Below are 27,986 nucleotides of genomic sequence, written 5' to 3' on the forward strand. Positions count from 1 at the left end.
GGAGGCGCGCCAGACACTGAGGGGCAACCACCACCACTACCACTACTACTACCACTGACACCGGCACCACCACCGCCGCACCATTTACCAGCGGCTGTGAGCCGGCAGCAGGAACAGCAGCAGCAGTAGCAGCAGCCAGCAGCAGCACCAGCGGTAGCCAACAGCACCACCACCACCTCCACCGCCACCACTTCCACCGCCACATCGGTACAACCATCGTCGCCACCGCCGTCACTACCACCATCAACCACCCACCTCCATCACCACCGGCCGCCGCCGCCGCCAGCGGTGTCGAGCGCGACCAACGAGATATTGTCCACCCACCCACCGTGATATAGGTACTACACAACGGCCGACTAAACTCTTCTCCTCGGTAACTTTATATAGGTGGTCCCTTATAACGCGATCCGTCGCGAACGCCGCCGAGATATTTAAAGCCCCCCTCTCGTGCACGCCATACACGAGGGTACAAATGTGATAGAGTCGGCCGCGATGATGATGGACTTGGATGACGATTCAAGATGCAAAGAACGGCAGAGGTAGGAAGAAGGAAAGTTTTTAATCTCATGTTCTCGTCTTTACACTTTCGTTGGCTTCTACAGGAATCGAGGATAACAGAAAAGAAGACAGCGAGAGTGGAGGGAAGACAGGAAGATTACTTCAAGTGTCACTACGTGGTTGACGCGTGATATCGCTGCTCTCTCGGATCGCGATCCGCAATCATCCCCGGTATCATCAGCGACACCGAGCAATAGCGAAGGAGCCGCCGGTGTCGCAGCGAACGAACGGGACCACCTGTTAGGCGCCCCAACGGTATATCACGGCGAAAAACTTTCCCGATGATAAGATAACGCCTGAGTGGAAACGAATGACCAATTTGTCCCACCCACGCGACGCTCGAAAGCCTCGGAAACATTTATCTTCGCTTACGCGAAGAGCGGAGGCGAGAATAATCCTTGCGATATGTCCATCTATATCCATAACATCGACAATGCGCCGGTTGTAACCGCTCGTTGATGAAGAAGAAGAATTGGGGAACTTGGACTTCATCACCAACACCTGAGTACGTTCTTTTCGCTACGATGGAAATTTTACTAGTCTCCATGCATCCCGGACATTACAGCATCAACAACGTCCTAGCAATATTGGATTACTGCAAAAGGATTCATTCATCATTTTCTCAACATCAAGTTCTTCTTAAGACAGAAAGTTGGACAGGAAGCGTCTTCCTAAATTGAAGAAACTCCTGCGCCAAAGTCGTATTAGTTAAGATGTAACAAAATTGAATATTTCACGTACACCAGTAACGCCGTGGATCTTTTTCCCCGATCATTCTGAGACCCCAAGTGATCTCGTGGGAAGTAGAAAGAATGGACAGCGTTTCTGCATCTTCGATGAATCGACGCACATGCGGATGCTTCGAGAAATGATCGCCGGACAATGCGTCGCATCGCATCGCAAGGCCTGATCCGCTACTCGCAACGCAAGAGGCGCAAAAGGGAGACGCCACGGGAGGGCGGAAAAGGATAGAAAGAGAGGCGAGGTAGCCGTAAGCATATTGATCAGGAGACAGTAGTTGGCCGCATGCCACGTGGTGATGCTACGAGAGGCGCCGGCCTCTCCACCTATTATGAGCCAAGGTTCCTATCTTCGCGTTTCTTCTTTTCCCCGCGGAGCTCACCCTCGACAACCATCGCGCCACCGCCACTGCCACCGTTGTCTTTCCGCCTCCTCCTTCTCCTCCTCCTCCACCTCCTTCTTCTTCTCTTTCTCCGCCACTGCCTCTTCGCCCAACCGGCGGAAAACCTTTTTACCCCGCACTATCTCGAGCGCTTTGCGCGGTCTCTGCTTTGCTTGTACTTTATCTTCTTGTCCTCAGGCTTGCCTTTATTCCGAACGTGGCATCTAGAATTTGTTATATATACATACATATATATGTGTATGTGTAATACATTTATTTGTCCATATGCGGACGAAAAGCGAATGCGTGTGGCCTATTCGGCTCGCTTGTGCGAACGCGAGTACGCACACAAGCTCATTGTCGATATCGCTTTTCCCCCTTTACCCTCTAAGCCGAGTCTTACCGCGACTTCTCTGATCGAGAACGCTAAAATTGAGATGTCAGCCTAACAAGCTCACCCGCATCGCTCGAACATGAGGATCTCTCTCTCGTTCTCTTCTTCCCTCTCTTTCTCTCTTGGCCTTTCGTTGGCGAACGATCTCTCAGCGGCAACCTTGAAGGGAAAAAAAGAAGAATCAGAAAAAAAGGACGAGGGGGGTCCTGTTAAACGGCCGGCAGAGAGAAAGGAGACCGCCTTCTTGGGTGGCTACCGGTTCCTTCCGATCCCCCCTCAAGCCCCTTTTTATGATGTCCTATAGCGTTCCCGCGGATTCCTCTCGAATCGAACCGCACGGAATCGAAGATGCCGACACGAAAATTCGTCGTGTACCAACAAGTAAACTGTCGGGTTATCTTATGCTGATATTGTTATCTGCACTTTCGATGGTAACTTGAAATCAACCTTATCGAGCGATGCACATGTAGGATTTCGTTTTAATCGCATTGACTGCACCTGCTGTTAAAGTAGATAAATGCATTGCTTTTACATGATAGTGAAAAATTACGCATTCATCGATGTAACTGTGTAAAAAGTAGGTAAATATTATTGCCATGTATTTATTCCAACTTGAAAGATTTCATAATGCTCCGTGAAGTCTTTATTTTAATTTATTTTTATACTACACCCATTTAATTCCAATTAATCATCAATTATATGGTAATCAGTGACATTCAATGATTGTTTTATTAACATTAAAAATTGCAGAACAGTGTAAGATGGTGTATCTTACTAAAGATAACACATTTTGATTAATACTAGAAAAGGTAATCTTCCTTCCATTTTTATATTTATGAAATATTTTCTTCTTTCTTATTTTTCTCATTGCAATCTTCTTAATTCTAAAAGTTCTCTCGACTTTTCATCATGCTATAACTCTTATCTCGTCTTTATTAATTCTTTAATAAATCATCTTACACGACGTACACGTATGTTATAATAGAAGGAAGTTGAATTTAATATTGTTTCTTAGTGTCACAATTGTTTCTCTAAATCTTAACATTTACAGATAAGAAGATTGCAATCACTCAGACAAAGTATGGCTTACAAGATTATTGTCTATGTAAAATGAGAGAAGATTTGATCAACAACAAAGATTTCAACCCTTTCGATATTCTTAAGATGAAACATCAATCTTTTGGAAAATGTTTGAAAAGCTCCATTGACATTTAGGTAAATACTCCATTTTGATTTGTGGATAGCAGTAACTTCTGTAGAATATTAAAGAATTATGTTGAAAAGAGCAATGAACAATGACTTTAAATATGATATAAATAATAAATTATCTATACATCTATCATGGAAATATTATGAAAGAACATACAAGTGTTACTTACGGATATATATATATGTTAAATTACATAAAAATCTTTACTTAACGCTAGAATATTCTAATCGATAATGGAAGACTGGTTTCGCAAACTAGAAGTTCCATCATTTCGATAGGACCATCAGCTTGCATCATTTGAGATTTAGTTTGGCAGATAGTACTCTCGTGGTATATAGTCTGGCTTCGGACTGTTCGGTTCAATGCCGAGGAGTTCTCCCATGAAAGCGATATACGTGATTGCCAAGCGCAGCGTTTCGATCCTCGAGAGCCGCTTTTCGTAAGCAAACGTTGGTACCTAAACAATTAATCTAATTAATTCTTCTATTAAGAATTAATTATCGAATTAACTCTTCTTTTAAGGAAATTTCGCGGCAACAAAGGAGGCGTACATACCTTTCTGCGAAGCTTATCGAAAGCTTCGTTCAGATTGAACATTCTGCGTCTTTCCCGGATGTTCGCCGCCCTTCTCTGAGATACCGTTGCCACCCGACGCCTTGGTTTCTTCGTCGTCGACGACGGCAGATTCGGCGAGCGACCGTTCGGCGTGTAACGACTGCAAGTTTCAAGATTTCTTCAGTCGGGTTCGTCGTAGGACAAAAAACGATATCGTTTTACTCGTAAAGGACTTGCTCCACGGTGAAGCATTTCATCGTTTTCTGCACTTTCAGGGACGGAATTACCTCTGGTGCAGCAACCCACAGGGTTGCCTGTACAACCCGTGCTCGTTAACGTGCGGATGGCTAGGCGGCTGTGTCTGATACAAAACCGAACTGTCCCACATCGGGTAGCTGCCAAGTTCACCCCCGACGTACTGCGACATTTCCGCCGCGATTACCTGTCGCGAACAGATTTCATCTGAGAAGATCGGTCCAGGTGAGCGCGCAAAAACCCAAAAGCCGATATCTGCAGGATATTTGCAGCGTGTCTAGTACATTGGAGAACATTCTTTAGAGAGAAGGAGATACTTTCACTCTTTCTGATTTTTTTGACATTGTTGTCAATTGATCCCTTTTACGAGAACGAGAATTTAACTTTAATCGAACATGTATCTAATTCAATCTATACTCTTTTTGATCGTTTGAGTATCAAGAAGAATAAAGAAAGCAGGATTTTTACTTTTCAATGAAAATATGTGCTGCGACATCAGTTGATGTGTGTGTAAAGACTCTGCAGAAAAGTGATATCGCTAACACAACACAAAATAGCGCTACTGATAAATTGATGAATTTTTAACACAAACGGCGACACCAGGAATAATTATTGCACAGAATTCGTCCAGGACTCACTGGTGCTTGATTTCCATTGATCTCCCACAGCGGTTCGGTGTAGCTCATATCCCGCTTCCTGTCCAGCGACGGGCGGATGTGCACCAGCAGATTCACTCACGAGAGGGCGGAAAAAAATTAAAAAAAAGGGATGTCCGCGCGCGTACTTGGACAACGTCCTGCGATGTGTATCGGCGACTTCGTTCTTCTGAAGATCTACCAGACTGCATTTTCGAAAACTTCGCCGAGTGTACCATGGTGGTGAACCGCCCCCGGGAACCCTCGTACGCGCAGGGATTGCTCGTCGCAGAACGCGTGCGCCGCGATACCGCCGTGACATTGGGCTCGCTGGGTGGTGCTTGTCTCGTCACGACCCACCCCCGGTGTTGCGAGAGCTCATCTCAGGTATCGACCGGAAGATGAAAGATGGAAGACCAGTGGACACGAATCGAGCAACGCGAAAATCAAACCTTGGCTTGCTGAGAAAAAAGCTACTGGTCTATGATAGATTTTTAATCTGAATTTTAGTGTAAATTTATAAACATTAAATTGAAGTGCTCAAATTGATATAAAAATTATCGCTTTTAGCTGACACATATATTTAAATTTAATAGATGTTCTCTACATTCGCTTTTATTAAAGCTTCTTGTTACAGAAGAATCAACTTTAATCAAATTAAGTAAAAAGTTATATATGAAGCTTTTTGCTTTATTAAAAGAATTCGATTCAAGAGATAGATATATGTTCCAGAATTGAAGAAGTTTAAGTTGATAATTTATAAAATTAATACTTTGTACTTGGCATAAGCTTGCAATTTACAAATCATAGACTTGATTTACTCTCTGAAATGATCTAAAGGGTTCAATTATATTAATTTGAAAAGCTATATTTTGACATGACAATTATTTAATATGTCTAGTTTCTTCTCTTTTTGTTAGATCACCCTCAACGTCGCAACTGTTCAGGGGTCCGCAACGAATCCGTATAATAAGCATCGGGAAAGTCTGGAAAGATCCGTGACGAAATCCCGTAATTTCGCTCACAGGCGTAACCCCGTTGCGGGCGACGATGCACGGGATCAGTGTATTGTTAGCAAAGAATCAAAATCAGATCGGATGAACACGTGCGAAAGCCGAAGAACCACGTTTAGCTTGCTCTATTATCCCATCTATTTTCGCAAATTTGTCGGGAATCACTCTAGCTCCATGATACACCATGAAATACAGAGGGTGATGCTGATCCATAGAATTTCACAGAAAAATTTGATGCAGATTGAATCTTTAGTTAAAATGTCGAGACAATTTCTGTGTAATTAATATAAATAAATGACTGGTAAGTTAAATTATTTGTAAAATATGTAAAAATATTTATCGTATTTACATATTTTACAAATAATTTAACTTACCAGTCATTTATTTATATTAATTACACAGAAATTGTCTCGACATTTTAACTGAAGATTCAATCTGCATCAAATTTTTCTGTGAATTCTATGGATTTATATAAATATTTTCATAAATATAAGAATATATTTGTTCTCAAAATTAATTTCTGGCAATTCTTATTAATTCTTTCTTTTTATTATAGATGTATGAGGAAAATTTATTTCGTCTGTGATATCAAATGTATCATATCGGTCGCTCCAGAAAATGATGGCGAAAAGCCCTGAAGCTTACCGGCGCCGACGCCTGGAACATCGATCCGGAGCGTCAGCTTGCAGTTATGTATATAGCAAATATTACAGCGGGGCAGTATTAAACATCTACGTCGTTCTCTACGCGCGCTTATGATGCTAAACGGATTCGGATATATCCCGTTTATCAAATATTTCACGCGATATTACGCTCGCGCCTCTTGTCCGTACTTTGAATTTACCGATTCCATAATTTCTCATATCGTAGAAGCATATGTAATGTAATAATTTTCAATTCCAATATAGAATGTTCAATAAACATTTGTTGAATCTCAAAACAAAGTCTAAATTAATTTGTCAAGTTTTCTTCAAAGGAAAAAAAAAGTAAGCTTAACATAATTTCAAAAGGAATTTTGTTAAGAAAGATGAAGAAAGAAACGCATTTTATCAATGCTAAGCAAATTGTGCAAATGACGGATTGCTTCGCGATCTGTCACCGAAAAATCGGATTTCAGAATCGAGGGATTTCCAAAAAAAATCGGGTCAGGTCGTATGTCATCCCTACGACGTAATTAGAGCGTTTGGAGAGCATGGAGATATCTCGCGGGGTGAAAGGGGCCGGGAATACCTAATAACTTTATGCACCCCCTCGAGTTGAAGTCACTTTGGGACAAACACGAGATCCGATTTAACGCGTGGAAACGCGCGATGTTTATACGCGTTCGGTGTAAGGGATGATTTTTCTCTCTTTTTCCCCCTCGCCGCGTCAAGTGACACGGCTAATATCTATTTAATTGATTCAGGGGCGAGGCACACCCCTAGAATTTGTTCCGCGAGAAGGACCGCCTCGTCGGTCGCAAACAATATGCTGACTGTCCCTCAAAAGCGTGCACGTGTCCGCCGAAATCGCAAATTGACTCCGCGATATTATTTCGACGCGATGCCAATTATAGACCGGAAGTATCAAAAATAATCTCCGGAAAAACGTTGACAATCGCTCGAGTAAGAATAAGAGAGCTCTCTCTCTCTAAAATATACACACGTATATATTATTAATATATTAATAGTCCAACAAAAGGGGGGAAAGACATATCAATACTGTTGTAATAAAAGCAAACTGAAAAATCTATTGCCGCATGCATCTCACTATTAAATATATATTATTTATTATTATTATTTTCCTAAATATCGTAACAAGGAAAAAGGGTAAAAGAGAGTAAAGAATGTAAAATTTCGAGGTACGTAAAAGATTCAGAATAAAAAAGTCAGAAGAATGGCTCTCCGAAGGAATAAGGATATATTCTAATAATTTTACATTTTTACATTTCTTTCTACAAGACTGCCTTTTACTTAAGGTACAGTTATCACATGATATTGCTACATCTATTCACATTAGTGTTTGTACATCTCCAGTAGAATTTCTAGATGGATAATTCTACGCGCATAATTGTAACGATTTACAATCAACAATAAGGATCTTATTAAAATTGTATCGCAAACTGCATTGCGCCGACTTGTATTACTTGTTGATTAAAAACTTTTGATCTTCAGTCCTGAGAATAAATGCGTGTAAGAAATTATCTCAACAACTTACTATAAGTACACATTAAAATATAATTAATTAGAAAATTAATTGAGGTATTATTATTCCATATTGTAAAAATATGGTAGTAAAAAGTCAACTTTTCCACTATCAGTTGAATAAAATTCGTTGGTATATTTTTGTATCATAAAATATAAAATTCATATGAACTTTTCTAACTGAAATGCTTGTCGCATCTTTTATAAAAGATCAATTATTGCATTTTGATAAAAATATATTTTGATAAGCTACGAAATAATGTATGAAGATTGACCTTTAATTTTCAAGCTGAAATGAGTATAATATCACGTTTATCTGGTTTAATATCTCTCGTTATAAGCACATACTATAAGGAAATGGTGGATTTCAGTTCCGCTACATTTCTGTGCTTAAATCCCGGTTGTATATTTGTTTACTAGATCTCAGCACAGACTGCTAACGTCAAAATGATTGTTTCGTTTTTCGTTTAATACTCTTCATTTAATACTTTTCTTATGGCAATCAGAAATGGGGTAAACTATCTATTCCTTCTAAAATTTATTTCTGCTCTTGCTTTAAGATTGAGTATGATGCCCAGATCTGTTACATAAGAGTATATCAAATATTCTGAATGTAACAAAACAAAACATCGAGATATCGATCAGTGACTGGATGTCTCTATTCTTTCTCTTTCTCCTTAACATCGAATCCCACGGTGATGTTGGAACTATCCGTAAGACTGCCTGCGACGGTAAGTATCGGTTGTTCCTGTTGACTCGTTTCCGAGGAACACGGCGCTGTTGCATCCAGCATGCTTAACTTCCAATTTTCCAGATCCGCGTCTGACATGGTCGAGAACGAGCTCTGCTTCGAGTAACTGAAGGTCGCCTCGGGCTTCGGTGCGGCAGGCTTCGGGGCTGTGACGCTCTGTGAGCGAGAAAAGGTCTTTCGCTTCTGGGACGATGCGTGCGAGCCGCCACTGCCTTTTTTAGAATCCTTTCTCGTCTTCTCCACGCTTGACGAATCGGATTTCTGAGATGCAGACGGTTTTACTCTGTCGAGAGCACCGGCGTTGTCAGTATCTTTGATTCTGACGTCGCCGTGCGATATGTCCGTGCTCTCAACTCGAAAACTGAAATAAACAGATGATGAATGTGTCTTTAAAAAAATATCTTGTTCTACATAAATTATATTTTATCGTATTATAAATTATTTATTGCGCGCTAAATCGCTCTTTCGTTTACCGGCCGATCTTTTTGTAGCTGCCGCTCAACTTCGCCGGATTAACGTCTTCCCTCTGCTCGAATATTGACTTGACATCCTGCTTCTTTTGTTCCTCGCTCTGCTTCAGCGTCAACGTGTGATCCTCGTCGTCATCGATGTTGTCACCGGGATGAACGTCACCGTACGTCTGAGCACTATTACTAGGACCTGACTGTATCACTTGCGGCATTTGCGTTATTTTGCGTATTTGGCCATCCTCGTTGCTGTAATAATCCGTATATGAGACGCTGCCGCGACTTTCTCGATTCTCTTGATCGAGACGCATACAAAATTCGTTAAAATCGACGTCCAGACAAGGAGCGGGGGAGAATTTCGGCGCGGTGCTAAAGAGTTGAGCACTGCGAACGAAGAGACGTTGTTTCTGATACTTTATTAACGTACAACGCTGATGAGAAATCAAGGAAAGAGAAATCAAAGCGTGAGCAAGCTAACAAGAGTAGGATTACTGACCGTATGAAACGTATATTTGATTTAGCAAAGTTTAACACAACTGCAAAGCGCAAACAGGCAAATTGGTTAATCAATCAAATAAATCTGATGTAAATGCGAGATAGATGAGAAGAAGATAGATATAGACAAATATGTAAAATGTGCTTCGAGACTCACCCTTCGTTACTGATTAGACTTATGGACATACTGCATTCGCCTGTCGACGTTGGTGCTGGTGATGACGGTTCGGAAGATAGAAAAGATTGCGGTTCGCTACTCCATCCTGTGCCTATATAACGAATAAAAATTAATTAAATAAAAACGATATTATCGTTGTAGCTTGCAAGACGAAGACGTACTGTTTGGACTGGTAGGCGATGGTAGATTCCTTGGGTCGCATGCCTCTGCTTCGCCGAGAGATTTGTACTGTATCGGAGTCGGCATGATGTACCTGAGAGACGTAATGCGACGATACTCACCAGAGATTAAATATTTTGTACACACACACACACACACACACACACACACACACACACACACACACACACGCACACACGCACACGCGCACAATCTTCAGTAATTAAAAATAATACAGATGTTAAATAAGGACATAATTGAAGCATCAAGAAGAAAGTAACAAATGATCCACTCATGTAAGCCGCAAATTTAATATAATAACTTTCATTAATATACATAACACAAAATTAACAGGTAAGTAATTAACAGATACAAAATGTTAAAATTGTATATGCATTTATTAGGTAATACAAGTTTTAAGAGATTACTTAAAATGGGAAGCGAGAAATGAAATGAAAATGGCTTGTGAATGAGACTGAAGGAAGTTGGAGGAACTCAATATACTCACGAACGCGCTTCACACAATTTCTCACAATACCTGACAGCTTCAGAGTCGGAAGAGTGATGATACTCGCGAACAATCCCGGGATGACCAAGGGGCGGATTAAGCGACTCGTGCGTCGATCCTGCTGGCGATGACTTGGGTGGCGACGAAGCTGGAGTCCGGTACAACGGCGCGGTGGTCATCATCTCCAGGAAGGCATCTAGCTGGCGTAGCGACAATGCGTTGTGCAGGGTCTCCAACGGTCTGATGGGTGGCACTCCGCCGAAGCCTTCTATTGCTATTGATAAAAAGTAATTTTACGTAATCGCTTGTTACGTAGATCAGGAAAATCACGAATAATAGACTCGAATTAATCGATCAAATTGTGCTACAGGTAAGAAATATATCTTACAGGTGTTTAGTGGGAATTAGAACATTTTAGCGTCTGTCGCGCAAGAATGATCATTTTTGATCTGCGATTCTAATCTCTATTCTTCAATTGGATGTTACAGATGAATCAGATGTCAGGCCAATGATTCGTTACTCACCAGCGACCGCGGAAGCATGCGGTGGCACCATGTCTTTAAGATTCGGCGCACTCGACGAACCGCTTATCACGGCGGTGCTGAAGAGGCTGTTGGCCGAGCCGGTAAGTTTCTTGCTGACATTGTAACCCAGCAGCTTGAAATAACTCATCTGTCCGGAGATACTGTGACGGTGGCGCCTTGCTGTGCAGGTAGGATCAGGTTGAATGATCCGAGGTCGCGTGTCTAGGATAAGGAGAAGAGGGATCAGGTCAGAAGGAAGCCAAGGTTGTTGGTCTGGACCGACAAAACGGACAAACAGAGGACTTGGATGCTGATAAACAACACTCCGGATAGCGTTGACGATTAAACTCGCGGATTTGGTATTGATGGTAGTGACAATTGGTGAATGTCATGAACGTGGTTACAACTTATACAGCATATTCTTAAAGCTACAAAAATCCCGGTGTTACGTGCGAAGCTCTAGGTCCCTTTTTACTACGACAGACTCGTGCTCGTGCTCGTGCTCTTGTGTACATGCTTGCGCGTTCGCGTTGCGTACCAACGAGAGAAAAGAGACATTGGTAGGAGAAAAGAATGAGCAAGAACGAGCAAAGCGGATCAGCCGGTGAATATAAAAATTTCAATTAATCAGCTTCCTGTCTCTCTCTAAAGACATACTTAGACAGAGACGAGGAAAGCCTCGTTAAACTTTAAAAATTTTAATTATTTCACTAGATTTTAATGAATACTTATAGGAATTGATCCGTATCAGAGAAGAAACTGTTGAATGTATAGAACTGGAGTGTTCGTTCCCGAAGATATCGAGCAAAAAATACGATACAGAACTATACGAATACTAATTTGTTACGCTAATAACTTTAAAAGGTAGCAGTGTTCGAATTATTTCGTTGCTTTCGATAGATTCTTTAATCTCGTTTAACTTACCGCATTGATCACGTAATTCCTACTAATACAATTTCTCAGTTTCAGATCATAATGCTGTGACGAAAAAAAACCCGACAGTTCATATAGGATTAATGGTTAGTCAAATTTTCGCACAATATTAGACATCCGATTTATGGAAACTACAGAGCAGTGCGCGAAAAAATAATCCAGTCTTATAAACTGCCAGTGTCAATGCCAACAAGAGTTTTGTACAATTAGTAAAGATATTAAATGAAAATTATATTAATATATAACCTTATGTTTGAAATGTTACTTACCGATTTAGAGTCGTTCTGCCAAGGTCTTCATCATCAAATACCAAGTACATAACATTCATTAACACATTCATTAAAATTCACAATAAACTTAATTAAACAATCAATTTCATTCGATCAATAAACATAATAAAATTCATTAAATCTTATATAAAATCTTATATAATCTGAAAATTAATAAAAAGTAAACTTCTTTTTGACATTGGCACTAAGATTAGATTATTTTTCCACGCGCCACCCTTCATACAACGGTCTCTCTTCATCTCGAGAGACATCACGCATTTAATTGTTCTCAAGAACAATTCAAACTCACCGCAGGTTTCGGCGGATGAGTTCGGCAAAATCACTTCGGAATGCGATCGTCCGTACTTTCTGCCGCGACAGTGGACGACGTTAGTCTGCCTCGCTGGCAAATCGTTGACGACGGTCGCGATCTGCGAATCGAACAATGAGCGAAGGGTGGCGGCGGCTGGCGGTTGTCTATCATCACGCATATTGTGAAGCGAGCACGAGGAAGCGAAGCTCTCGTCTGACGAGACCGGCAACTCCGGGGAACTGTACGACTGCGACAGCGTCGCCGATTCCCGCGGGCACGTCCACCGATCGTCGCGGGATTCCTGCGGAGTCGGCTCCGTGACTGAATAAGGGTATTGTGTTGCGGTGCGGTGCGGTGCGATGCGAGGCAAGTGCGGGGGTTTGCGAAACGCGCAGGCAGTACAGATCCAGGTGATAGCATTATCAGAGAGCAGGAGTACCGGTGCAGCATTCGGAATGACGGTGTTGTGAGAGGAAGGGGAGAGAAAACAAAAGAGAGAAAGAGCCGATTAAATAATCCATTTACCGAAGAAACGGAAAAACGGTAGACGAATCTTATATACTTGCGACGCTTCTCCTTCATGAACAAACATAAACAGTATTAACTTTATTAGTACGTACCATTATATCAATGTAAAACGATATACTTTGTAATGTACTTTTATGTTTCCTTTTTATGTGAGTTATGTATACGGAGATTTCGAGTAACTCAGATATATAATAATATATTATAATACATGTGGATAAAATGTTATGAACAATAATCTCTGTAACATGCGAAATAAAAAGATAAAGATATTATTCTATAATAATATTCTATTATAATATCAATAAGAAACATGTATTCTTGCATCATAATCTTAAACAAATGACATTTGAACTGTTAAAATTAGATTATAAATAATTGCATTTCAGACACTCTGGCGTCTATAAAGATTCGTCGCCGAGGAAGAAATCAAGTAAATTAAGGAAATAGTATACCTTCGACCCTTCATAGCGAATTTACTGGATTCACGCACACCACACAACAACCGTGGCACACGATAGCCATGCAACCAGTAAGCCAACCAAACCACACGACACGAGTTTTTACATATATAGACAGCCTCGTACACTGACATTTATTAGAGTTGCCGAAGCACTAACGGCATTAGTTATATGATTCGCAATGATAAAAAGGACGCGATGCACCGATGTACATCGATTCGAGTCTTGTTTTAATTAACCTTGTCCTTGTGAAATATGTATAAATGATAAGGAGGATAACTCCAAGATGTTACATGCCGCACGAGCTGATCGATGAAAGATAAAAGATACCAAAGTGGAACATTCGAGAGAAGCTCGTCGCAATCGATGGGATTGCGAGGAAAGTGAAGACTACTGAATGAGAAGCGAGAATATGATGACTATAAACTGATGCGAAAGAAGCGGCTGACAATGATGTCGATGAGTGCGATTCAACAAGCGTATTATGCTTCATCAAGAAATCCAATGATGCAATTCGCGATGTGACGATGTACGTGTATGAATCCCGAGGCTCCTCGAAGAGAGACAATGATGATCATGATGAAGATGCTACGAATTTCGTGGAGCTGTGACTTCGGGATCGAGGATTCGGGTTGGGCAGGCTGAATGAATCACACACACACACACACCACGATGTGTGCGCGAGTGCATGTGTGATCCAGACAGTCGCCGATACTAGATTAGTTGGCTTCCACGCGCACAACTATCGTTGAGCAAAGAGTTATTTCAAGTATCTCATATCGTCTCCTACTTTGGCAAAATACACAATCTCTCTTGGCTATACTACATGAAACAAGACACATTAGATTCCTCCGGATAGATCATCCCACCCGATCGATTGACCAGACTGTTTGTACTTTGTCCAGTATTCTAAACGGTTAAAAAAAAAGAAGTATCAATTTCTCTCTCGTCTCTATACAATATACAGTCTCTATATAGTACTATATATACTTTTCTAAAACTGATTAAAGTAAAGGTAAAGAAAAATAACAAACAGAGAACGAACTGCAACAACTCTCGCGAAAAATTAACTCAGAGCATAAAACAGAAAAAAATCAATTTAACGAGGAAAGGATTAGATATACATCAAGGCTATAACTATGGGGTATGTGTAAAAGTATCGGAGTTAGCAGTTACTTTAATCAGCGCTTCCAAATACCGACGATATATGCATATAAAGCGCATTCCAGATATCGATATTGGTCCAATGAATATGCACACTCTAATGCAACAAAAAGAAGGATCTCTAAAACTATCTGTGATTTATGTAGGAGTAGGAGTTATATACTACATTCGGCAAGAGAAAAAGAGAGAGAGAGAGAGAGAGAGAGACTACCACATTAACTATTCTCTTAAATTGTAACTAAAAATCCCTGCTAAAAAATATATAAGTATTTTAATCAGGAATTCTATGTGCATTACTATTGATCGATGAAATTAATTCATTGCAACATGTGCAAGATTCCATAAATATTTAAAAAAGAAAGGAATATAATATTCAAATATGAAGAAAGAGGACAGATATAGAATAAACTACTTGATTGTGACAAACAAGAATGTCTATAAGTACCGTTGAAAAATTCACGTTATATATGCGATATTATCTCGCAGAATCATCATATAAAAATTGGTAGCCGATAAACATACCTTCTTTGTTGACCGCGTCCAAGCTCTGATACTGCAGCTTGTCCGCAGCTACAAAAAGAGATAGCAGAACACAGAAAGGAGCATTGTGGCGACGTTCCACCATCAATTCAATTGCCAACAGCAATTAGCCCTAAAAGCTCTACGTAATAGCCCGATAATGCCTTTAACGTTAATACATATATATGTATTAAGCATCATTACTTTACGTTTGTGTAAAACGCTCTGCATTATTCGAAAGAACAACTTGAGTTTGTACCATACTATCCGCCTTATGTCGCGCATCACCAATTTCATTCATTTACATGCAATACCTCGTAGGGTATAAGTTTACGATATTGCAATCTCTACTTTTGCTCATTTAACGTAACAAGGAATAAGTCAAATTTGACAATATCAAATTTTGAATAGATATTTGAAAATTTGTGTTGAGATATTTTCAAAGATATTCTGACACACAAATTTCGCACTGCGCGCATACACTTTGGAAATCGAGTCTATCGTGATGCAGTTCCGTGAGAGAATGTGAAGCTGCTACATAATTAAAAGGAGAGCATACGGCATTCATATGTAGCGTATAAATATATCGATTGGTGCGAGATCACAGTGTGATATGTATATAGAGAAACCGACATAGTAATTAATAATCACAATCATGCACAAACTATTAACGTGTTAAGGATACCGTACACGTTCCGCCTACGTACACATTGTATACGCGTACGTATGCAGTAAGATCACTCGTTAACATCGTACCACGTTCGACGTCGCTTGTTCATCAGCGACGCCGTTCGACAAGCATCCTTCACACTAGTTTTATTACAGATCTGCTCACTGATACGAACAATTTTAGCACCAAAACTAAGCACTTACCTTTCTCGGGCTTCTCTTGTCGTTGATGATCGTAGCTTCGCGAGCGCGGTTCCACGATGGCCCCTGCCTCCCTGCCACGACGTTGTCGCTGACTCGCCGCCAACTGGCTGCCAAGCCTAGCAGCCTCGTGTCCAGCTACGGTTCTAGCACTGCACATATTAATAATTAAATATAAAATTTCTGTTCTTTACACTAATGAAATAATTATTACATGTTACTAATGCTCTCAAAGACAGATTACAGCGGCGCAAAAAAAGCACTCAAGAAAAGTTGGATACAGGCGAATAACGAACCTGATAGGGATCGGAGCCGAGCTCTGCAAGAATCCGCTGTCGTACGGTTCGTCCATCATGTTCGGATCCAGATCCATCATGTCGATTGCGCGACTGGTCGTCGGGCTGTCCAGCATGGAGTCCACAGCATCGGTTTCCATTATTGACGGAGGTGTGTCCTGAAAAGGTTGCAGATATTTATTTGTCACATCGTAAAAACGCCTGAACGATCAACAAATAATGTAATAATCTTGTGTGTTTGTCGCGTTTGTTACAATCGACACGACGCAAACTATAATACTCACGGCTTGTGCTGCGGGATTCATAAGATCGTCCTCCATGATTCCCAATTCCGCATCCTCCTCTTCTATCCGGGTGCTACATTGTGAACTGGTATCCTGCCCGGAACCGCCATTGTCCCCCTTAAAAAAGTATCAATATAAAATTCATCTCATGATTCAAAAGTCTCATAATTCTCCCTAACATAATTTGTTTATTAACTTTATTAATATGTAATTTTTGTTTTCTTTTCTGATTAATAATTAATTTCTCAATCGTTTCTTAATGTTAAAATTTTAAGCATTGCTCTTCCAGATACTTAGAGATCTTGATCGACTTACCACATTATGACTGCTCTCATTGCGCGAATGTGGCCTGAATCCAGGACCGGGCGGCAGATTCTTCTGCACGCAACAGTTAACACCGGGACTGAAGTGTAGCTCGACGTGGAAACGTTCTTCGCTACACGGATCCTTGGTCGGATCCTCGTACAACATAACGACAATTTGCGACATGTAATTCAGCTCAGAAACCATACTGACATATTCCATCGCGCGCCGCCACTGCTCATCTTTCACCACCTATTAATTCGATACGTTGGAAGTTAAAAGCAAACTGCATGAAATAATATTGTCGAATCTAAATGTGACACTTACGTCGAGTAAACCACCGTAACGCAATACGGTAAGCAAGGAATGTACATGACTCTCGCTCGTGAAATACAACCTCGTACGTACATGGCGTCCAGGGCTCGAAACACCATGAGAATATCTATGGATCATCATTATTATAAATCATTATTATAAATTATTCTAAAATCATTAAAGTATTATTAAAAATTACAAATTAAGGAAATAAATTCCTTGTAAATAGGATTGAATTATTATACCTAGGATTGAGCCTGTTGACACTTTCTTCAGATTCCTCAATATTTCGTTGCAGATCGGCTCGTATCTTTTTTAGTAGAGGAGTGCATATTCCTTGACCGATAGTTAATTTTTCTTGTACCGTCAGACCGTATTCCTGCATACGTGGTTAGTATGTAATTCACGCAAAAAGTGCCATTACTATTACTGCTAAAAGGAGATTATACCTGAGGGATCACTATGTCCGCCAAGGATTTAGCGTACGTATACAGTTCCTCCGCATGCTCGAACTGCAACGTGTGATTGTTGTGCTGCAGGTCGTACTTTATGCAATCGTAAATGTCGGGAATCTTGGATATGTCAAAGCGTTTGTTCTTCGTGCAGAAATCCTTCTCTATCTTGCCCCAGCGGCGTCCCATTAGCTCCCACGTCTCGCCGTGATAAAGTATCGTGTCCTTCGTTTTCGGGTCGTCCTTCTTGATCCGCACGATATCCAGGAGCTTCTGGATAAGGCTATGAACGTGTTGGCAACATCGGACTGGATTCTTGACAAAGTCCAAAGCGGCATTGATGCTCAACGCGTTTCCTGGATTGATCTGTTCCCGATCCTCGCGAGTGAATTCCCTGTCCTGCTGAAGTAGCTCGTGCAAGCGCGTCTTCACCCTGCAAATCACAAATAATATGCGTGACACGAAAGTCGCGTGCTTGATTATAGAGGCGTGTAACACCGGGACATTCGTACTCACATGTTCTGATATTTGCTACTGTCGCAATCGTTGTCCAACAGGCCATTGGTATTTGCGCTTTTAACCATCTGTACCAAAATCGGCGTCAGCTCGCCTTCCAACGCGAGTAACCCTTTCGCAAAGGCGGCCGCGGTCATTTGTACGCGTCCCTCGTCGCTGGCGTAGATCTTCAGATCGTGACGGAACGTGGAGTGCAGACGTAATAAACCCAATCCTTGCGCACCCGCGTATTCACCTATGTTTGCATAAAAGGAACGATCTTAGTGCAATGAACAGATTCGCAGAGGCACTATGATAATTATAGAATTATAGAACACAATGAACAATTAAACAATTCTGATATTACTCCAGAAATGGCCGAGATGACCTACGCTCTGGTATCGAGATCATCGTAACGTCACAACAATTGTTATTAATTATATTAATTAACGTCATACGTGAAATCGGAACGTAAAATGGATAAATAAGTTTCTCATGTTTCTAAATGTATTAAAGTTACCTTAAGCTTCCTGGTTACGTACTTTAAAGATTACATGAAAAAACAATTGTGCAATGCGTGCATACGTGACGTCTTGTATGAAAACTAAAATGCCACTTAACGTGTGTTGCGTGTGTAGTGAAATGTGCATCGTGGTGTGCCGTCGAAAACATTCATCAACGTAGAAGAAGCAAGTAGCGAGAAGTGAGTTAGTGTGTAATGCACAACGCTAAAAACCATGCTACTCCCAAGCCACCAGACGACTCGTCTCGCTGAGCCGGAATGGCAGCCGGAGCACTCAAATGAACAGAAGGGTGCAAGTGTACTCTTACTGTTAGCACCGAAGACTCGCTATAACATCGCTATTTCTAAGGACAGCAATACAACCTACAGAGAACGATAGAATAAGCGTGGATCGTAAATAAAAGGTTACCGTGGCTTGGTAACATCTCTGATTCTTCCTCTGAAATAACATTTGAGATCAATTATCCTATACTCGAGTATGTAACTACTTTTTATTACTAACTACTTTCTTGTTAGATATGATTGCCAATATGATTGTTAGTGCCACAGAGCGACCGCTACAAATTATTCTCGCATACCCGAAATATTAATTGCTCATGAGTAGTTTTCGTATCTGTTGCGCGATATACAATAGCGAGATCGTGTGAGAATACAGCCCAATACAGCACGCATTACGCCGATCTTAAAGTCGTCCTAGAATTTTGCAACTTGCACATAGCACTCTGAAGATACGAGCGATATAGTAAACTGCGTACTAAAAGCCTAAAGGCTTCCAATTACGATATTCGCAATATATTAAATCCTAGATCAAGTTCAGCTAACAGAGGGAATTATTGTAAAAGTGATCTTCGATACTGCGTGGAAACTTAAAAACGAGCATGGCAAGCATATGAACATAAGATACGAACCACTAAGGTGTCTACCTTGACCACCAGGGTACATGCAGCGGAATATGCGTCCCAGCTCCTCCGCTTGAATACGTCCAGCCGGCGTTAATTCCCCGCCCCACTTCAATATCAACACGAGAGATGGTTCTCCTAGCCGGTCTGAAAGCAGAGAGAATGAAGAAGTACGTATATCTAGATATATGCAATTTCTTCAACTAGTTTTCATATTCTGATGTAAAACAATTGTTCATGTAATTATAGCTAATATACACTCACTCCTAAAAAAAGCAGTACACTAAAATTTAGGGAAAAACTTACCTACCTTCACGCACGCGCGCGCGCACACACACACTACAAGGAGGGTTTGGAGTCTTAAATTACTGTGGAACTGACGAACCACGGGGTCCTCCTCATCCTTGTGACGCACGCACGCACGCACGCACGCACGCACGCACGCACGCACGCACGCACGCACGCACGCACGCACGCACGCACGCACGCACGCACGCACGCACGCACCACGCACGCACGCACGCCACGCACGCACGCACGCACGCACGCACGCACGCACGCACGCACGCACGCACGCACGCACGCACGCACCGCACGCACGCACGCACGCACGCACGCACGCACGCACGCACGCACGCACGCACGCACGCACGCACGCACGCACGCCACGCACGCACGCACGCACGCACGCACGCACGCACGCACGCACGCACGCACGCACGCCACGCACGCACGCACGCACGCACGCACGCACGCACGCACGCACGCACGCACGCACGCACGCACGCACGCACGCACGCACGCACGCACGCACGCACGCACGCACGCACGCACGCACGCACGCACGCACGCACGCACCACGCACGCACGCACGCACGCACGCACGCACGCACGCACGCACGCACGCACGCACGCACGCACGCACGCACGCACGCACGCACGCACGCACGCACGCACGCACGCACGCACCGCACGCACGCACGCACGCACGCACGCACGCACGCACGCACGCACGCACGCACGCACGCACGCACGCACGCACGCACGCACGCACGCACGCACGCACGCACGCACGCACGCCACGCACGCACGCACGCCACGCACGCACGCACGCACGCACGCACGCACGCACGCACGCACGCACGCACGCACGCACGCACGCCACGCACGCACGCACGCACGCACGCACGCACGCACGCACGCACGCACGCACGCACGCACGCACGCCACGCACGCACGCACGCACGCACGCACGCACGCACCACGCACGCACGCACGCACGCACGCACGCACGCACGCACGCACGCACGCACGCACGCACGCACGCACGCACGCCGCACGCACGCACGCACGCACGCACGCACGCACGCACGCACGCACGCACGCACGCACGCACGCACGCCCCCCCCCCCCCCCCCCCCCCCCACGCACGCACGCACGCACCCGCACGCCACGCACGCACGCACGCCCACGCACGCACGCACGCACGCACGCACGCACGCACGCACGCACGCACGCACGCACGCACGCACGCACGCACGCACGCACGCACGCACGCACGCACGCACGCACGCACGCACGCACGCACGCACGCACGCACGCACGCACCACGCACGCACGCACGCACGCACGCACGCACCGCACGCACCCGCACGCACCACGCACGCCCACCCCACGCCCCCCCCCACGCACGCACGCACGCACGCACGCCCCCACGCACCCCACGCACGCACGCACGCACGCACGCACGCCACGCCCACGCACGCACGCCCACCACGCACGCACGCACGCACCACGCCCACGCACGCCCACGCACGCACGCACGCACGCACGCACGCACGCACGCACGCACGCACGCACGCACGCACGCACGCCCACGCACGCACCACGCACCGCACGCACGCACGCACGCACGCACGCACGCACGCACGCACGCACGCACGCACACACACACCAGAAGGATTTGGAGTACAAAGAATAATGAACGCAGCAGTTGGAATTATAAAAGAACTAAACGAACCGCAGGGTTTTCTAATTCCTTAGGCCTTGCTGAATCGACGATATTGCAAATTCGAAATTGAATATCTCGGTACCTAACTATCCTAGCACAAAATTTCAAAAACGGTTTTAAAGCTTTGAAACCCTACTTTTCGCAATTTAAATCGAAATTGTGCACGACGAGTTTTTTAAAATGGCGGAAAGGGAGAGCATGCGAAATTGATAAATGAAGATTAGAGTTTGCGATGGCACATGGTGTAAAGTAGGTATTGCAGCCCAATGGGACTAAATGCATATAAAAGTATAAAGTTTTATCTTTAAAACGCTTTTTTGCAAAGCTCGATGCGATCATTTTTTGTTGAGATACTCCAAATTTACTTAACAGAGTGTTTTCTTTTTTAAAGTTGCACAACTCAGCGAAAAATGATCGCATCGAGCTCGGTAAAAAGCATTTTAAAGATAACACTATATTTTCATTTGCATTTGGTCCCATTAGGCTGCGATATCTAATTCACGCCATGCACCGTCACAAACTCGGACTTTCGGTTATCACTTTTGCATCCTCTCATTTTGTCATCCGCCATTTTGAATCAAATGGCCGACCATAATTGCCATTCAAATATTCTTAAAGTGGATACTTGAAGCTTCATTTTGCATTTTTGAACATATTTTTATCTTCATTATTTACCAAGTTATGATCATTTGAAGGTTGGTAAGTTTTTCCCTAAATTTTAGTGTACCGCTTTTTTTGGGAGTGAGTGTAGATACTATATAATATCACATGTAAAACGGTGAGAAAGCAAATGTGGCATACTAAGATCACTACCGTCGTCGGAGGAACTTCCTCGTGGTCGTCCTCGCGGCTGATACTTTAATTGGACCTTGCGATTTATGCCAGAAAAATGTCCATACCTGTTATATAGATTTAACGCTTTTGTTATAAACTTATAAATTCGTTAAATTTTTTCAGTTATGACTCGTCCAAATGTAATATAATAATCGAAATCACAATTTTAATACACACATTTCCAAGACACTCTTGAGTTGTTCCAGTTTTCCCTGCTTTTCTTCGAGCTCGGGCCCCGCTGCACGATGCTGTATCTCTGCCAATAAGCTACGCGCCGTATCGAGAATCTCCTGCAGCTGCTTAGGTCGCTTTAACTTCACATGGCCATGCTTGTAGCCATCGTACTTTGCAAATATCTCGAAGAATCTACGGGACGTCAAATTTGTCTCAATTTGTCGCGATATCATTGAACCATTAACAACGATGCATGCACTCACTTCGGATGACGCACTTCGACCTTCATCTTTTGCTTCGGAGTTCTGTCACCGTGTCTGATGACCGCTACAACGCAACGCAACTCCATCCTAGATGAATATTGAAGGAATAGTGATACAAGAGAAATGCATTTCAACATCAATTCTACTGGAATCATCATTTGCAGTTACACTTTTGCACTAACATTTTGCCGAATGTAGTTGGCACGATAGGCGGGTCATCCAACTGGAAGGGTACGCTCCATGGAATGTGCAACGTGGGAGCCAATTCCCTCAGGATCATGTTTCCCAGGATTTTGGCACAGTCATCGTAGTACTTATTCGAGTTCTTTACAAAACTAAATCCGTTTACATCGCACACGAACGACTGACCGTTTGCTCTGCGAACAAGACCGTATTCGTTGTACCAATTATACTCGAGTTTCCGCCACTTACAAGCAGTGGTACGTCCGTCATGGTATCAATACTGCCTCTCAGCCAAGTCGGTTCACGATACCGCAATGAAAGTCAAAGCTATCGAGTATGTAACGCGATACGAGCTCTAAAATAACATTGATAACTATGCCGGCAACTGTGTCAGCGTATAATACGTCAACGCATAACGCATCACGTCTTCTTAGTCATACATGGTACAGATACAGATTCAAAATAAAATAAATTTATTTTGAATCTGTATTTATAAATATCAAATGTTTCGAATTGTTCAGAGTAAAATAAATTAATTAAATTTTCCGATTACACGTGTATTATTTAAACGTACAATTACGTACCTAAGTAAATCGAAACCGCACACCGTTTGCTTGAAAGCCAAGCACACTTTTCTGCTGATAAGTTTCTCAGCGTTGCTCAATATTACCGGATACCGAATCTCTTTACCCTCCGAGTCCCTCTCAACTTTGCCGTCGAGGGCCGGGCTTTTCCTTGCCTCGGCATGAGCATAGTCAGGTCCCACGGTATAAACTTTAACGTCGGTGCCGTCGGTGGGCATAAAATCCTCGTAGATATAAGAACCAGTCTTACGAACGCGAGACTCTGGCGAGTACACGCTACTACGACTACCTATCTGTGTAACAAAACAAATATCATGAGTATTTTTACGCGTAAGAAGACTGTAATGCTCGTTTATTAAGTTCAGATAACATTCTACGCATACCAAATTATTATATAGGGTGTTACACATACTTTTCTAAATAATCTCTGACTTCCTCCCCCAGCAGAAGTAGGATAATAAATATAAATGTTGTGATCTTCAGCAGACACCGGTTTCTCCACAAACGGTTTATTGAAAGTGATACCGTTTACCTCCACGTGATCCTCCGACTCCACCAGCTCGTGCTCTGAAGTATATACATTATGCACGCGTAAATATCAAAAGTATGTAGCACAAGATTCTCTAAATACATCTCGAGTGCACTGAAATTATTTGCTCCCAAATCACCTACATCACTTAAAATCGACTGTATTTACAATAATTTTATCGGAATGAAAACAAATAAAATTTATTAATAACATACGCTTCGGATCCGGTGAATCTCTATCGAGAACGGCGTATCGTGGAATTTCGATATCCTCGCTCTCCAATATAGCATAAACTCTTCTGCGATCCTGTTGCAATTTCCATTTTGATTAATGTGTAATATGAGAATTTGTTATGTCAAAAGTGTTATATATACCTGAATATCATATTGCATCGCGAGATTGTTAATGATAAATGGATTACGTAAATTCGCATAATTTATAGCTTTATCAAGAGGGAAGCCTTTACTGTGAAAACTTATTAAGCAGTCGACGACAGGCCAATTTTCTACAGATTCCTGTAAGCAAACGCTTAAGATGTAGACGATGCAATGCAGATTCTTCCATAACATAAATACAATTTAATTTTTGTTTACCTTTAATATTACTTCTTCTGGAAATACAACAATCTTTATGTATTCGAATTCTTCAAGCCTTGTCAAAATCTCTTTCATTGGTTTACTCTGCGACTTCTTCGCCATTGCGCATATCCCAACCAGGACCTGCTTTCCCTCTCCCTCCAAATCGCTGCATCCCATGTAAGCATCATCTTGAGTGCAACCCTCAGGCAGATCGGGCTATAAAATGAAGATCAGATGATAACGATTGTTAAAGAGGATATTTAATGTTACGGAAGTCATGTTATGACGATGCTCAATGTTAATAAACGAAAAATGATCAGAAGGCTACACAGAAAATTAAAATTAAAACTAAATTCACTGTCACACATTTTTTCCTCTAGAAAAATCAGTGATATTTGAGGTGAAAGAATGTCGCAGCATGACTTTTGACATATTTTCTAAATGAGTGAAAAGCGCTTCTATACTTTGATATATATGTAACAAGCAAAGACAAAGATCAAAAAATCTTCAGGCTAAGTGGAGTGCTCACCCAGTATGCCTTTAGGCAGGATAGAAATCTGGGCTTGTCGTCAGCAGGACAATTTTCATCGCGAACTCTCGTAAGATTACTCATTATACTCTTTAGAGTTTGATCGTTCAATAAGTAAGTTACACGTTGATCACATATGTTATTGCCTACATAGAAAGGTAATACGTATCAAGCAACAAAGCGTGATATACAAATCCGAGAAGTAGACGTCGCGCAACCTTCAAAATGTTTTGTTCAATGTAACATTTTTCTTTATCTACATGTTTCTGTTTCCACTTTTTCTTCGTTTTCTATTTTACTGTTGCTATTACCGTTACTGTATTACTGCTAATTTGAATGCAATTCAAGATCAATGCGATGCCAGTCATGCAACAACTAAGCGGAAGCATATGAGCGCTTTTATTAATCGTCGCGCAATAAAAGATTTATGACAAGATCAAAATAAAAAATAAAAAGAAGAGATAAACTAAAGTTAAGCGCAAACCAAAGGAAGTAGACATGATACAGTTAACGTTATGCACATACATTCTTAGAATATCATTAACATGTACATCTAATTACACACATATTACATATACAATTATTACTAATCACAAATAATTATACAAATAAATATTCAGTTTCAACATTAACACTGCTCAAAATTAGCACAACTAGTGGTACAGGCATCACATAAATGCACTTTTATTTTACTTTTTACAAACAGAGCAAAATGACTAATAGCCTGCACTCTACACATCACGGTGAAATTTAAATAACACATTAACTGTATCGTATGCATACCATTCGTGCTCGAATGATTTGCCTTACAATGAAGTAAAGTCCCGCTTGCCCAAACATTATGAAGAGACACAGAATTTATCCTATTTCCTTTATCGACTACATTCGCACACTCCAGTAGGTAGAAACGCCTATCAATACATACAAATCAATATACAAATGTACACATGCACTGCAAAAGACGTTCACTAAACTGAGAGGTTTGGTCCTTTAAAAGCCAATATTACATAAGGGAACATGTACACTTGACTACTTAAACGCTGACTGATACCCAACTTTCATTCCGACTTCTTCACGTTCACTTAGCAACTGCTTATATATCGTGTTTATTTTTTACCGTTGCAAAGTGCAAACATACTGTAAATCAGCGTTAATGAACTATTTGTATTTTGGAGTGTGGGAGATCTACGTACATATCGCAAACATATTCCCAAAATATATACTTCTAACCTCTAAATAAATTTCATCTTTTATTTCATGTTTACTCTACACGTGCGTTACATTTGATACTTTTCTATAACACAAAGCAAGGCGTAGATATGCACTAATATTGCTACTCTATTTTAAGCTCTAATCTTCCTGAAGATAAACATTGACATTGTCATTGCAGAAACATGTAGTTTTATTTATATCATATCTACCAAATTGGTCTCTACTTCCACAATATGCAAATGTACATTAAGTACATACAATCACTGGAACATTATGTACGTTATGATAGAAATAAAGAGAACGCTCTGTCTTACACATCCATGAAATGTTGTACACGTGTGCTTTGTGATTAGAAATAAGAGACAGACCTCGGATTGTGCGATATTTCGGTATGATTTCTCAGGCATGCATGAATTTTGTTGGCGAGATTGGCATCCCTCTATGACAACAGCAAACTCCAGACTTACCCTCTTCGATGAGCGATAGATGGAAGGAATAACAGATGATTGCACCGTATTTACATCTCCTATATAGAACATTGGTCTGCTCGCATTCTTGAGACCCTGCAAGTCAGATCCAATTAGATAAGTGTAATCAGGAGGCTTAATCAGGAGGCTGTTAACAACGCACCTGATAACCATGTTCCAGCTCGGTGTAAGACATGTCAGATCAGGTATCATTGATAAAGAGGAAACAGCCGTTTCGTGCGCTCGAGCTACGCAATATCTTGCTGAAATCAACACGTTACCGCACGTTAATCCATTCGATCAATTGCGCTAATTGTGCAACCACTCAAAGGGATCTCCAAGGAGGAACTGCTGAACTGTCTCCCTTGCAGTGTTTGCTGCCTCACGAACTCTTTTCTCACGTGAATTCTCCTGCGGGTTTCGACTGGTGATCAATTCTCCTCTCCTCGTATATTCGTTCAGCTATGAACACGTCGTTCGGAACGTTGTTTATCCTCGGCAAACCGTAAGCAAGCCGTGTTTGAAGATACTACGCGACGATGTTTATACACCCGCGCGCGCGCGCGCGCAGATCGTCTGTAAGCAATGCGATACAGAGAAACGCCGCGTAAGTACGTACGTTTAACTGAGACAGACGGGTTCAAGTAACTCCAAGTGACTAATCGCAAATAATTAATCACACAAACGAGCGAGCGCGCTTGTCCTCGTTCGCCGATTAAACGGGCAACGCTGCGTCGCAGTTGGAATGCGGCGTACAAAATCACGTGCCGGTCGACCGCACGTTTCTCGATGATTTCCAGCAGCACGCAGGTAAATCGAACGATACTTACGGATCGCGGTGAAAATGCGATTTGTGATAATGCGGGTTGCGAATAATTCGTAATATGACACGAAACACGCCACGTGATATCGAATTTTGAAATAGCCTTGCATTCACGCTTGCTTTCAGTCAGTTTTCAGACATATTGTGGCAATCGAATAATCGAATCTCGT

General features: G+C 42.3%; 2 protein-coding genes across 20 annotated transcripts; both read right to left on the minus strand.

The window, feature by feature from the left end:
- Positions 1 to 2,693: 2,693 nt before the first annotated feature.
- LOC105274967 (protein Fer3) lies at positions 2,694 to 5,067 on the minus strand. 3 transcript variants are annotated; one of them, XM_020030264.1, is made up of 4 exons: positions 4,734 to 5,067; positions 4,128 to 4,350; positions 3,841 to 4,000; positions 2,694 to 3,742 (listed from the first exon to the last, which is right to left on the minus strand). In XM_020030264.1, the coding sequence occupies exons 1-4, from the start codon at positions 5,050 to 5,052 to the stop codon at positions 3,590 to 3,592; spliced, it is 855 nt and encodes a 284-aa protein (XP_019885823.1). In that variant the 5' UTR covers positions 5,053 to 5,067; the 3' UTR covers positions 2,694 to 3,589. The 3 variants fall into 3 exon arrangements, with proteins under 3 accessions (XP_019885823.1, XP_011329777.1, XP_019885824.1); XM_011331475.3 differs by having other exon boundaries at positions 4,128 to 4,282; positions 4,734 to 4,929; XM_020030265.2 differs by having other exon boundaries at positions 4,128 to 4,372; positions 4,734 to 4,929.
- A 2,552-nt stretch (positions 5,068 to 7,619) lies between these two features.
- LOC105274968 (inositol hexakisphosphate and diphosphoinositol-pentakisphosphate kinase 2) lies at positions 7,620 to 27,973 on the minus strand. Of its 17 annotated transcripts, XM_011331483.3 has the most exons (29): positions 27,157 to 27,186; positions 26,994 to 27,089; positions 25,315 to 25,460; positions 24,801 to 25,001; positions 24,582 to 24,722; positions 24,423 to 24,513; positions 24,091 to 24,245; positions 23,679 to 23,971; positions 23,094 to 23,288; positions 22,912 to 22,998; positions 22,652 to 22,840; positions 22,442 to 22,539; positions 19,639 to 19,776; positions 19,140 to 19,169; positions 18,229 to 18,463; positions 17,710 to 18,145; positions 17,506 to 17,639; positions 17,273 to 17,387; positions 16,958 to 17,197; positions 16,643 to 16,759; positions 16,359 to 16,516; positions 16,066 to 16,214; positions 12,521 to 12,844; positions 11,009 to 11,230; positions 10,515 to 10,758; positions 9,979 to 10,070; positions 9,797 to 9,908; positions 9,151 to 9,528; positions 7,620 to 9,038 (listed from the first exon to the last, which is right to left on the minus strand). In XM_011331483.3, the coding sequence occupies exons 3-29, from the start codon at positions 25,396 to 25,398 to the stop codon at positions 8,585 to 8,587; spliced, it is 5,112 nt and encodes a 1,703-aa protein (XP_011329785.2). In that variant the 5' UTR covers positions 25,399 to 25,460; positions 26,994 to 27,089; positions 27,157 to 27,186; the 3' UTR covers positions 7,620 to 8,584. The 17 variants fall into 17 exon arrangements, with proteins under 17 accessions (XP_011329785.2, XP_011329786.2, XP_011329778.2 ...); XM_011331484.3 differs by lacking the exon at positions 25,315 to 25,460 and having other exon boundaries at positions 9,151 to 9,393; positions 27,157 to 27,973; XM_011331476.3 differs by lacking the exon at positions 25,315 to 25,460 and having other exon boundaries at positions 27,157 to 27,973.
- Between the last annotated feature and the right edge of the window lie 13 nt (positions 27,974 to 27,986).

The sequence above is a fragment of the Ooceraea biroi genome, chromosome 1 (assembly GCF_003672135.1).
Source record: "Ooceraea biroi isolate clonal line C1 chromosome 1, Obir_v5.4, whole genome shotgun sequence".
Lineage (NCBI taxonomy): Eukaryota > Metazoa > Arthropoda > Insecta > Hymenoptera > Formicidae > Ooceraea > Ooceraea biroi.